General features: G+C 43.4%; 1 protein-coding gene across 1 annotated transcript; it reads left to right on the forward strand.

Moving 5' to 3' along the window:
* Positions 1-269: 269 nt before the first annotated feature.
* LOC148836620 (uncharacterized) lies at positions 270-12,271 on the forward strand. The gene is made up of 6 exons (XM_088914911.1): positions 270-907; positions 1,452-1,547; positions 6,269-6,323; positions 7,011-7,079; positions 8,237-8,491; positions 11,769-12,271. Exons 1-6 carry the CDS (start codon positions 389-391, stop codon positions 12,269-12,271), a joined length of 1,497 nt encoding a protein of 498 aa, XP_088771037.1. The 5' UTR covers positions 270-388.
* The last annotated feature ends 945 nt before the right edge of the window (positions 12,272-13,216 follow it).

Genomic DNA, 13,216 nt, shown 5'->3' on the forward strand with positions numbered 1-13,216 from the left:
CCATGGGATACAGGGACTGCCATGTGTTTACAGGACTAGGAATTGAAGAGTGAAAATTCTTGGTTTATACAAATAAAGGTAGCAGTTGTGCTGGTTAATTAGCACTGTATACAAACAATGGCATGGATATATATATAATGTAGCTCTACTGCATAAGTATGACAGATGTTACAAACTATGAATACAATACACAAATAAATAAAATACACATACTACAACATTGACCAAGCTAAAACTATATAAAAACACAAGATGAGGAAAGAGAAAATCAGAACTTGAACAACTCGATCTCCTCAAGGGTAGGTAGGAATGGTAGCTGATGGACAGCTGATTAATGGTACATGTCCTCCAGTCTTGAAGATGTGAGAAACAAGGAGATGGACAGAAAATGTCATCGGAAGTACGCCAATCCTTTGTGGCACGCCAACATGTCAGAGAACTTCACGAAGACAAAGAAGAGGAGGAAGGGGAAGAAGACTCAGACGACTGGTGTTCCTGTCTCATGCCATGCCCCCTCTGCCCATCCTGCGGGCAACCTTTCGACCTCCCGCTGCTCCTGCCCTGTTCTCACAGCCTGTGTCGGGGCTGCGTGTTCAGAGCCAGCCAGGCTGCTGCTGGCCGCTCCCCCACAGCCCTCTGGAGCTGCGCACTGCTGTGCCCAGGCTGCCACTTCCCTGTGGAGCTGCCCAGCTTGGGTTGGACTGGCGCTGCTGACTGCCTGCCTGTAAACCCTGCCCTGCAGGGGACAGGGCCGCTGGCACAGGGGTGGCCTAGGGGGAGGGGTCCGGACCATGGCAGGAAGCAGAGGCCGTTCGTCTGGGAGAGGAGTCGGGTGCGGACGGGCCCTGCAGGCCTACTGGAGGACAAGAGCGGTGTCGCTGTGGAGGACTCCTGCTCGGGTCATCAGGTGATGTCTCCTGGTAGGGTTGAGAGAACCTGGACGGTCAGAGTTTGTTAGGATATGCTCACAGCAGTGTCTTTCCTTACGACACAGCCCCACAATGGGCATGCACATCTTCTAAGAGCGCTCATGCAAAAATGGTTTTAAAAGGGTATTTCTGATTCAGTCATGTCTGAAAGAGAGCGGGAAACTCAGGGGTGGTGGAAATGCAGGCCCATCGGTGTTGTCAGGTGCTTCTCATCCTTTGTCGAGGCCTGATTAAATTCTCCCATTGAAGCTGACAATGTAGTGTCCTCTGAAGAATGACTTGATGGAATATTTTCCTCATTATCTCCTATTGACCAAATGAGAAATATGGGCTTTCTCTTATACGGTATATGTTATTAGCTAGCAACAAATAAATTGTGCTAGTCTAGCACAGGATAACCAAAAATGTATCTTAAGCCATTGTATAATCCAGCCCTCAATGCTGTGTTTTAGGCTATGCGGGTGGTGCATACTGACCCTCTGACCTTTGATAATTTACACTTTTATCTTTCTCCTTCCCCAGCAACAGCAGAGAGTGCTAGGAGGGCTAGCACAGGCACAGGAGGAGACCGTGCTTCTGAAAACGGAGACAGGAGAGCAAAAGCCCACGACACTACAGGTACACGTGTGAGAAAGCTGTTTTGACCACAGTCGAGATGTCATAGTCCTTTCCTACTATAGAGCCCCATGAGCAGTGATTAGACTCTCCTTCAGACAGCATTTGAAAGATGTTCACTGCAGATGTTCACTGCATGGAAAAAAATATTTTAAACTTTAACACTGCCTTGAAAAAGCATGCAGACCCTTCTTGTGGTTTTTTACCATTTTGTGAAATTACAAAGTAATGCATAATCATTTTTTTAAACTTCTCAAACTGAAGTCTTTAGTTATCCTGTAAGATGACATAGTTAATGCAATGCAAGCACTTAAGACAAAAATCTGCAACGTGTTTACTGCTTCAGTATTAAGCTCTACATTTGTTGGCAGCACCAGTGGCAGGTATTACAGCTGCAAGTTTTTTGCTAAGATGTACAGGGAATGTTTATCCTGCTTTTGGATCTTTAGAAAACTGGAACATATTTTCCTCTAAGATTTATCAGTATGTTGCTCCTTCCATTTTGTCCTCAGTCTTAACAAGCTTGTCGGTCCTTGTTGATGAGAAGCAGCCCCATAAAACCAATTGTAATTCTGCCACCATCCTGATCATAGGAAGTAGTAGTGGTGACTGGGTGATGAGTTCGTCTGACCACAAAACAGACTTTTGCTACAATCACTTAAATACTGTGTTGTAAACATCATGCAGAATGTGAGGTATTTTTTCAGAAAGGCCTTCCTTTTCACCACTCTGCCATATAGACAGATTTGACTCAAGGACATTTTCTTTCACCTCAGCCATTGAACTCTTTAGTTTTTTATTTTAAATCTCCAAATCGTCTTAACAGTGGCCTCCCACACCAGTTTCCTCCTTGCCTGCTTTGTTTGGAGGGGCTGCCTGCTCCAGGCAGTGTCTGGATAGTACCATGCACCTTCCACTTCTTAATGATGGACTTCTCTGTGCTCAAAGATAGATTAGGTGTCTTTGAAATTTGTTTCTTCCTTTCCCTTGGTCTATGCTTTTCTACAGCTTCCTACAGCTTGAGTTGTTGTGAAAACTCCTTAGTTTTCATGATTTAATAGTTGCTTGAAATTCACTAGCTGACTGGAGCACCTTACAAAGATAGATTCTCTCTAATCACATATTGTACTTTCCCTGTACATTTCTAAAATCAAGTAAACCCCTATTATTGTACACAGAGGCCACTCGGGTAATTGCATGGATCGATAACGACATTTTGTGCACCATAATTTATGTTGGTTTGCTGCAGAAAAGTTGTGATTGCAATTTTTCTTTTGTATTAATCTATTTACTACTTTCTTTTTGATTTTTGCTTAGAAGGTGTGGATTAAGTAGTGTATATAATGAAGATTAAATGTTACTTAAAAGTTTTATGGTTGAAAGCTTTAAAACAGCACCATGTGAAAGCTGTGCAGATTACATTTCTCTGGTGCATACGTGCAACAGAGAGGTCAGATGCCTTTTATCATTTTTATCATATTCAGGGCTTGTTGAATCAAACTAGTTTTCCCACAGTTACAGTAGTCTTTTATACCTGTTCCCATTCCTTGTGTTTGTTACTATTATTCATAGAAGAAAATAATGAGAATGGGTTTAATATGATTTTGGTTTGTTGAAAGTGGAAATAATGTTGTCAAAGTGCAGAAAAGACATTTTCATTTTCTGTGTACTTTGTGACAATTTGAATAATTGCTTGCTATAAAACTGAATAGCTACGTTAGTTAATCTTTTTCACAGAACAATTTGAAACTGTAAAGATCACTTACTTCATGCTTTTTGTTTTGAATCCACTTCAAGGGTGTAAAAAGCAGGCTCCTGTTTCATTACATCGGCCAACATATTTCATGTTTTGTTCCACATGATCACTTTTGAATAGGTCAAGGAGAACTAAGCAGGTCAGAGGGACGGAGTCAAACACAGGTGTTTGGGTTGGAGGATGAACTAGTGGCAAAGCTGATGTGTTCAGAGATGGAGTCCCAGCCCTCTGCTGGTTGGATATGACACTAATAGAGTTTGAAAAGTTTGAAAACGAAGGCTTAAGGACAAAAGATAACCCACAACTCAAACTGCTGATCCAATTTCCTTCCCTTGTAAATATGGGCCACTAATTCTTCTTTTCCAGCTTTCATCACATCATATCCTATCATAGTCCCTTCTGCCACCTCTCTCTTCGTGCAGGATTTGAAGTGCCTTATCTTCGTGGCTGCTGTTCATTTTTGTCCCATGCCAGGTGGATTCACACAAGCAATTTCTATTACTTCTTAGAGCGACCACATACAGTAGACACTGGTTGGTGTTAGTCACTATACAGTTCAGGCAAACAGACTTGTTGATTGACTCTGGCAGGAAGACCTGTTGCTTGACTGGCTAATAGCAGTTTAGGTGTTTAGTTGACTCTGTGATTTTCTCAGACAGCTCGACATTGGAATATGCATTCTGTGATTGGTGATATACCATGTATGCGTATATGCCCTTTTATGTTCTGTTGGTAAATATGTATTTTCGCTTTATCTCGACATTCGTGGTAACTAAAGAGGTTGGCCGGGGCTGTACTATAATTAGAACGAGGCTTTATTATAACAAAGAGGGCAGGTCAATCTTGCATCGCAGTGCTAATCCATGTGCTGTACTCTTCCAGGTTTTCCAGGCTTTCTTATAGCCTTCTGAGACTATCATCCAATGAATTTATAGTGTTTATTTCAAAGTCTGTGCACATCTGTAGACTTGAGATGGATGAAAATAAGCAATTTGAAAGTACTTACAGTGTAACAAAATCTAAATGTTTAGCTCTTTTGATGGGTGAATTTAAGCAACACATGTTCTAAGATATAAAAAGTCAACATTTATAGACATTTAAAACAGCAACGAAAGACCGTGAAGGACAGTATACTCCCTGGGTGGCAGACATATGTAACCCTAAAAACACACCAGTCTCAAGCCAGGAGTAAGAAGTTAGTATATTCTGTATTCATCATCAATCTGATGAAATGTTCTAAGTCTTCTCACAACAATAACAGGAAGAGTGAGCTCCCAAATACTTCAGAAGTAAAAGTAGTACAAATGTAATTGAAAAAGCCTGAACAAAATTAGAATTATACGGAGCAGCTAAAAGAAATGGCATGAACTTTACTGTCAGAGTAAAAACAAAAAAAGCTCTGCTTTTGTGGTTTTGAACCAAGATTTAAAACCCCAAAGAAGTCCAAAATAGATGCACTTCCATTGGGTGATCCCTAAACAAAAGTGTTCTAATGCTTCATAATACACCTCAAAATATACTATAAAGTAGAACATCATAGCAAATCCACCCCTCCAGAATAGCAGAGCAATTCAACATCTCACTGACGCCAATCTGCTGCTTTGCAGAAAAGTCCAAGCACGGCCTAGAACCACAGCATTATCTACAAAAGAAAGAACAGAGAAGAACATAATCAACAGCAGTGTTTAACAATGAAGCAATGAGTGTAGTTGTGAGGTAGTCAGAGGTGGCTTCAGTGAAAAGACACCTATTTAAGAGACAATCCACAGCAAAAATGAGATAAACGTGGCTAATTGGACAATTGGCACCCAAAGGGAGTGAGATTCCACATAAGGAAAGGAGCAGATCATATAGACTCTGTGCGGAATTGACCACTCCCATAGACCGCTGGAAAAGTTTCTAAGAGCAGCCAGGATGAAGAGGCTTTCGGTCTGTGTCTAGACTCTGCCATGAGAGGAGAGACAGTTAGTGCTCTTCAGGGAGGTCTCTGGAGCAACAGGTGGAGCTGGCTTGTGTGGCTCAGAAAGCGAAGGATGTTTGAAGATCTAGCTTTGGCTGTACTAGTGAATATCTCATATGCTGGACAGGCAGGCTCTGTGGTAGTGTGTTTGCCAGTACCAATGGGTTTGAAGTACGCTGCCAGGGAGCAAGGCTAGAAAGCTGAACCAGGGCTGTTGGTAGGCATTAGCGCCTGGAGGAGTAGGGCAGCGTCTGGCACGGTAGTGATGCCTCTGATCCCCACAGATAAAACAGAAGGAGTGTAGACTGGAGCACTCCTGTTCTACTTCACCAGCAGGCTGGTCTGTGGTCTGAAAGAATGAGTCCCCGAGAGTGTCGTTGTGTACGAAAGGAGAAACTGGCTGCTGCTGTGCCAGGGGTGAAAGTAATGAAGACTTTTGATTGACCACTTTGCCCGATTCTGAGCTTGACTGGGTAAAGTTAAATACTCCCTGCTGGAATTTTTGTCCCTGAAGAAAAAACAGTAAAACCATTTCAAGAGGTAGCATCAAATGGTTGGCTGTCTGAAGAATGAGCGGTCTATCCATATAGTTCATGTTTAAACGTTAACTTTCGAGCCTTATCCCTCCATGCACCAGAAACAAATCTATGATCTCATGGCTTGAGTGGTGAATGAGTGTAGCTTATTTTGGTAAAAATGTTTGTAAGAATGTTTGTAACATATGTGTTAGATGGGGAGCTTGTGTCCTCCAATTTAATTGAATGGAGATATAAGCAAAGCTATATCCCTCTCCAATTCTCTGATGCTGTTATTGTTCAGAATGAATGGATGGCCTCTCATTATATTTAATATATAATGTACACCTATGATGAGTTATTAGTGTTTGAGTTGGCACTATTTTGTGAGCCTGACTGCCCCAGATAGCTGTTCCACTCTGACGTGGACCAATAGTGACCCAAGCAGCCATCAGAATTCACTCCTCTATGCCATTGTTTGTCTCTCTCCTAGGTTGTCTTGGCATGCACAGGGGAATCTGCAACTGAGAAATGGGAGGCGCTGTGCGGTGAGTTAGCTCAGTTGTGGTAATCACATTACAGATCGCACAATGTTACTTCAGAAACGGCTTAGAGAAGAATGACCCCTGGTCTAAAATATTGTAATTCGATACAAGAAATGAAAACAGGCCAATCAGTCTATCAGGTCTTGTCATTTTCCTGTGTGCTGAACGAATCTGTCTCACCATCAGGCCTAGACCTAAAGGTTCGTACTGTCTTCAAGTCCAATTGCAGAAGTCCACCTTTGCTTAACAGTGAATCAGAGCTGTAGGCAGGAAGTCCAAGTCTCCTCTGCTGCACCTATCAGGAGAATATGTACTGCTGCATAATAGTTCCACGCCTGGCCCCCTGAGGATCCCTCACACAGATATTCCCACCAAATTCACTTTCTTCATTTCCCACTATTTTTTCCCCAAACTTTAAAATGCTATATTTGTCGTACTTTTTGCGCAGAAGTAACAAAGATATTTGCCATCCTGCTGGTGCCCTATTAGCCAAGTTCTGCTATACACATTTCTTGATTTCTGGTATTAAAAATTAAATTATTTTTCAGAGCATCTCTATTATTTCCTGCTTATGTGGTCTTCGGACTCTCAAAAGAATGTAACAGGTTAAAATAAAAAAAATAAACTATCACACATGCATGCGCAGTGGACCACTTCACATTATTATCATCTTTCTACTCTCCTTATCAGGTTATCCAAAGGTGCCACCAGGGGGCTGTGTAGCACTACTGGAGGAGGACATGGAGAAATCGGTGAGAGGTAAGGAGTCATCCAAACGCTCCATAATCAGATCAACATGTGGTGGTTTTTACAGTAGCCTACAGATACATAGAGACACATGAGTAATGCAACAGATGCATTATTACACACAAGGGATAGAGAATTGAATTACATTTGATTAAATAATATTGGAATATCAGTGGTTATTCTGTGGTTGAAGTATCTTGGAAGAAAACTGTAGAGACTAAGGGCTAAACTATGTATGTACTATGAACCAAGATGTATAAAACGTATTACCGCGAGCAATATGGCCTTGCCTGCGCTATGTATCACATGGGAGGAGCACAAGGATGTTTATAGATTACTGTAGGGTAGGGTCAGGGCGACACTGGGGCTGCCAACTGGCCCCAGATCCACTGGATACCTACAGCCAGCGCATGTTTTCCAACTTGAATTTAAATGAAAATGCTTGAGTTGAACAACAGTTTGCTGAATTGAAGATGAATCTAGGCAATATTTAATCAAATAGCTTTCTGGCTTATAACTGATAGGAGGTGTGTTTAGGTCCTCAGCACAGATATTACTGTTGTAACTCGAGTGAAATGCTTTTGAGTGAAATGTTTGTTTGTGTTTCCACTTTCTTATTTTTATTGCTCTTATTCTGCAGTTGATCATATTGAAAATTTGGTGGTTGCCCTCTATCAATTTACACATATTCTTCATCTGCAAGACAGTAACGGGGATCAGCTGTTCTGACTAACTGGTCAGCTCTGTCTTCGGATGACAAAAGAGAATAAACCTAAACAATGCACAACTTGCTATAATAATGTCTATGGAGAAGTATAGTAGAATAATCACTTTATAATGGGGAAGTTCTAGTAAAATTACAGTAGAATATTCATTTTCCAGTAGAGGATTATAATAACCCAACAGTAGAAAAATTGTGTTATAATTCACTTAAAGTCTACTTAAATACGAAATGTATTATTATTGGTGCTTACATAAAGCTGTAGTAAAGCAGCAGAGTTCTAGGAAAACTGTGGAAGAGCTTAAAAAAGGTAACTTTTGCATGGTGACCTGGACCTGATACATTCAGTACACTCACAGAAAAAGAGTCATTCTGAACTAAGTCATATGAATCTAAGAGAAGAGTAGATTTAATATGAACTTTCAGTGTCACTTCAACACAACCGCAGGTCTGGAGTTCACTCTGGACCCCCAGACTGCCCCCCCGCCTCTCAGGGTCTCACCTTCGGGCCTGACGGTGACGTTCCTGCAGACCCCAGTGGACCCCCGTTACTATGACAGCCAGATAGCGCCGTCTGTGGCGTCGTTGAGAAGTGGAAGAGAGGAGCTCCATCCTTTCCCAAGGGTCTCTGCAGGGCAATGCATTGCGAGAGGCCAGTTCTACTGGGAGGTGGATGTGTGCAACAGCACCTCCTACAGGATAGGTGAGCACAGGGGGCACAAGGGGGCCAAGGACTCACATGCACAGAGAAAGACTTGCAATTATTTTGTGTGCCCTATTACTACAATTCATGTACTTGTTTCTCAACTGAGCGGAGTTAAAGGGGAGGCACAATATTTGTTGGACCGGACAAGTCAACTGATAATATTTTGATTTGCAATGGAGATGTAGAGCGCACCCCTGTATGTTGCCACCAGCCATATCACTCTGCAACTCACAACCGGCAATCCACTGAAGCTAAGCGGGTGTGAGCCTGGTCAGTACCTGGATGAGAGACCTCCTGGGAAAAACTAAGGTTGCTGCTGGAAGAGGTGTTAGTGGGGCCAGCGGGGGGGCGCTTAACCTGTGGTCCATGTGGGTCCTAATGCCCCAGTATAGTGACTGTTGTCCCATTGGCTCTTACCAATCATGGCCTCAAAATAATCCCCATCTATGAACTGGCTTCATTACTCTGCTCTCCTCCCCACTAATAGCTGATGTGTGGTGAGTGCTCTGGCACACTATGGCTGCTGTTGCATCATCCAGGTGGGGCTGCACATTGGTGGTGGTGGAGGGGATCCCCATTACCTGTAAAGCGCTTTGAGTGGAGTGTCCAGAAAAGCATTATATAAGTGTAAGCAATTATTATTATTATTATTATTTAAGGGCATTTTACTGGAGCAATCTAAGGGAAGCACCAAGGCTGTGAAGGATGCCCCATATGCCCCATAAAGGATTAAAACCTACAGCCTTCTAGCTATGAGACCAGAGCCCTAACTGCTACAACGTTGTTCTTAAGTTAAGGATAAAAAAGTGCTTGGCTTACCAGGCTTGGTCTGTTTGAAGGCTGTATGAAGTCCAGAAGAAACTCAATGGAATGGAGTTTGAGAAGAACAGACGGCAGCAAAGTCAACAGGCTGAGCTCTCACTCCGTACATGTGCTCATAATGTGAACGATGTCCAATCACATTGTGCGAGCTACTGTACGTGATATGAAAATATCACAATAACTTTGTTTGCAAATCACAATAATTAATAGGTAAGCGAGGTAAGAACACAATTTAATGTACAAGAGAGTTGGACCACAAAGATTTGTTTTTAAAAGAAGTTCTGCCATTGAATCTTACCATTATAACTAATTACCATATCAGATCATTTATTTGACTGCCAGCCTTCATAAAACTGTCAGCAGTACCTGTCTGTACTGAGACCAGGCAGCTGTGGTTTTTGTGGTTTCTGTTCTTAACCATTTATTCACCAGAGCTGACAGGAGCCGTGTGACACAGATCAGTGTGCTGCCTGGATACTGCCAGGACCCTGTTGCTCGGAGTAGCTGTCTATGCTGACACTTGGGTTGCCAGCCGGTTGCTAGAGTGCTGACAGAAGATTGCTGGGCGTGTGACACGGGGCAAACTGAGCTGGATATAGTGGCCCTGGTGCCGTGTTTCACCTCTGCCGCCAGATTAACTCACACACACATCTGTTGCATCTTTACCTTTTTCTCCAGGATCAGTTCCTAACAATTCAATCTGCAGTATACAGCGACATCTAGTGGACAAAATAAATGCCACGGCCGGATCAATGGACGTTTACCTATCTTTGGCCACCGTGACTGAGTACACTTGCCCTTATTTCTCAGGAGTCTCATACTTCTCCCTTTCTCCCGTATTGTAAAGCTACACAACTGGAAATGCACATTCCAGTGCAAACAAAAAGAACTCTACCTCCTGATAAAGAACCATCTGTCTTTGGTTTGATATCTTATGAGTTACAAGAGATTCCAGCAGCCAAAACTCTTGTCAGTGTCAGATATCTGAGCTTCTCACTGCCAGGGTGTCTTATTTTAAGATGTTCTGTTGAGCTGACAGTTATAGTATAAGACGTTTGAAGATGAAGAGGGAGGAACAGGTCAGCCCATCTGGGATTTGAGAGGCTTAATGCTTGATCCTGAATTACAAATGACTTCACTTAGGAGATGACAGCTGGAGGTTTCTTCAGAAACGCAGATGACAGAGAAAATTAATGAGCTGGTTCCTAGGCGCCGAAATTGCTTACAAACACCAAACCTTGCCAAGCACTTTTTGTTTCTGGTTTTAAATAAGGTCTTTGCTTTTTTTGTGTAACTGCTATTAGACATATACATATTAAGACATTATATTGACGACACACTTTAAAATTACGAAGCTATGTTCCATTTGATGGTCATTACTTTCTTTTTACTTTTTGGGGGGGCTGACAGAAAAGGTGGAGTGAATACCTTTACAGTTAGGACTGGTTAACACAGAGAATGAGGAAAGAAAAAGAGATGGAGAGAGAAATGGAGGTAGAGGAAAGGAGCACTTAGCTTACTACTCAGTAGGCCTCATTTAAACTTTAAGTATCTCTTGCACAATATGACGTCTAGAAGCTTTTTAGTGACTAGTCACTTGCTGTTGTGTAGATTTAGTCTTTAGCTTAGCTTCACAGAGGTGGCTCCTCTACAGAGTCACAGACTCTGGCCTGCCTTTCTGCCTCACAGACAGTCTCTACACTCCTCCACTCGGCCTGAAACATCCACCTTTCTGTCTGCAAGCTCCGGTCAGTATGTTCTAGCTGCCATTCTGCTGATCTCTCAGCTGCATGGACCATACCACTCTCTGACCCCTTTCATGATCCACTGATCCTCCCTGCTCTTTACTAGGCTGTTACTGGACTGAGCCAGGCTGGATGAACTAGAGTTCTCTGACGTCAATCCTATTGAAAACCTGTGGAACTGGTGGGAAACACATTTCAATCCCATACTCCTCTACCCCTTATCAACAAAGGGTGACCCTACTGAACCAATGCGACTGGGATGCCAGATGTTGAACTGTTTGGGAAGCTGCCACATGCCACAGCATGTCCCAGCTGTTGCTGTTGCCCACAGAGCCCCAGTATGCTGGGTGGTAGAGGTCCTGATGTTTAGCAAGCAGCTGTAATAAAGATCAATGTGGATTAGGCACATAAACAAGGATTATGAGAAACATGGATGTATAGACACACCAGAGGGTATTCACATCACAGGTATGTACTGGAGGACGCATATACAGTAAGCCATCATGGACAGACGTGAAGATGACAATGTGCTGATCTAACACCTTCAGCTCTGTCACTGTCCAAGAAACTGGGCTCCCTGTCCATGCATTTCTATGTGTGACAGATGTCATTGCTATACTATACAGTTCATATTTAACATTCTAGTATTTTAAAGTTATAAGGCAGTAAGAGTAAAGAGAGACAGGTCCGTATTCTGTTTTTGGCAGGAGTGTGCTCAGCGGATGGAACTCGCGGCTGGTGGCTGGAGAGGCAGGGCTCCTTATTCTCTCTGCTGTATGACGGGTCGCAGGAGCAGCTGCGCTCCATCCCGCCCCACGTGAAGACAGTGGGGGTGTTCCTGAACCTGGGTGGGGGGGCTCTGAGTTTCCATAACGTGTTGGTACAGGAGCACCTTGCCACCCTGCCCACGCGGTTCGGGGGGCCGGTGCGTCCCGCGCTGTGCCTGGGTCAGGGCAGGCTGAGGCTGCACTGCGGGCTCCCGCCGCCCCCCCACGTCTTTGCCAACTGCCTCTCTGCCTACCGGGGCCCCCGCGGAGCCGGGGCAGGGCGCTGGCGTCGGGACGTCCCCTTCCAGTCCGTGCGCTCCGTCATCCAGAAGTTTGAGGAGCTCTCCGTGTCCGATTCCGACTCGGGGCTGGTTTCTAACTTCGGATCCTGCTCCACCCTCAGCTCGTTCTCCGGCGGCTGCCCTCCTGGAAGCCGAGACTGAGCCGTGGAGAAGCCAGTTCGCCCTGACAGCCCCACACTCCCTCAAGAACAGCCCTCTCCCTTCGCAGTGGAACACGGAAGGCAACAGAGGCTGGCTTTTCTCAGGCGGAAACGTCACAGGACACTCAGCTGAGGGGTTAGCGAAATGCAAAGATGAAATTCCAACCTCATGTGAATGATTCTTTAATATAAAAAATATGAAGTGTTCATAAGTCACCATCTTAGTTTATGCTTAAGGCTGTGGAGTATATGAAGTAGCATCTTCCTGTCTAAAGACTATTAATTCTAGTGTAGAATGTCAGAGGGAGGAGAAATTGTGCTGTGACAGGTCTGGCTGGAATAAGCGTGTGGTTGGAAGACAAATGGAAGACAGTGGAATTCCAAGAAATTCCAAGATTCCAAGAAAGTGGAATTGCTCGACTCCACAGGTGTGACGGACCCTTTTGTAGAATAAAATAACTTAAAATGCAACCTCCTGAGCAATATTTTTTGTTTATATTCCTGGAATTAAATAAAATGCAACCTCCTGAGCAAAATTTTATTTTATGTTGGTATTCCAAGAAAGCAAAAATCAGAAGTCTCTCATGCCATCCAAAACATGGAACTGCCTGTGACTTCCACGAAAGTGCATGTATAAGGAGCGCTGGACTTTCACCTGAAACCCGATGAAAAACAAAACTTCATCTGAACTCCAGTTCTGCTAAACAATGCTCATGGAACCAAAAAAAGTGTGCAGAAGTATACTTATGTGTAGTTTTAGGGCTGGGATTAGGAGTTCGGTTAGGATTGGAATAATTTAGTATATTCAGATATACTTGAGAACATAGTCATGTTATTCACAATGAGCCCCCAGGCCCAGAAAAATAGTTCTAGTTTTGCAGAATATTTCTGTCAGGAAACATACCGTTGGAGTCAAATCAGGCTGAATAAGGATGGTTCAGTTTAT

The sequence above is a fragment of the Atractosteus spatula genome, chromosome 4 (genome assembly GCF_055471065.1).
Source record: "Atractosteus spatula isolate fAtrSpa1 chromosome 4, fAtrSpa1.hap1, whole genome shotgun sequence".
Classification (NCBI taxonomy): Eukaryota; Metazoa; Chordata; class Actinopteri; order Semionotiformes; family Lepisosteidae; genus Atractosteus; species Atractosteus spatula.

Coding starts and splice junctions, on each gene's coding strand:
- LOC148836620 (XM_088914911.1), top strand. CDS start 389: ATGTCATCGGAAGTACGCCAATCCTTTGTGGCACGCCAACATGTCAGA. Junction 6,324..7,010: donor GAAATGGGAGGCGCTGTGCG/GTGAGTTAGCTC, acceptor TCTCCTTATCAG/GTTATCCAAAGGTGCCACCA. Junction 7,080..8,236: donor CATGGAGAAATCGGTGAGAG/GTAAGGAGTCAT, acceptor ACACAACCGCAG/GTCTGGAGTTCACTCTGGAC.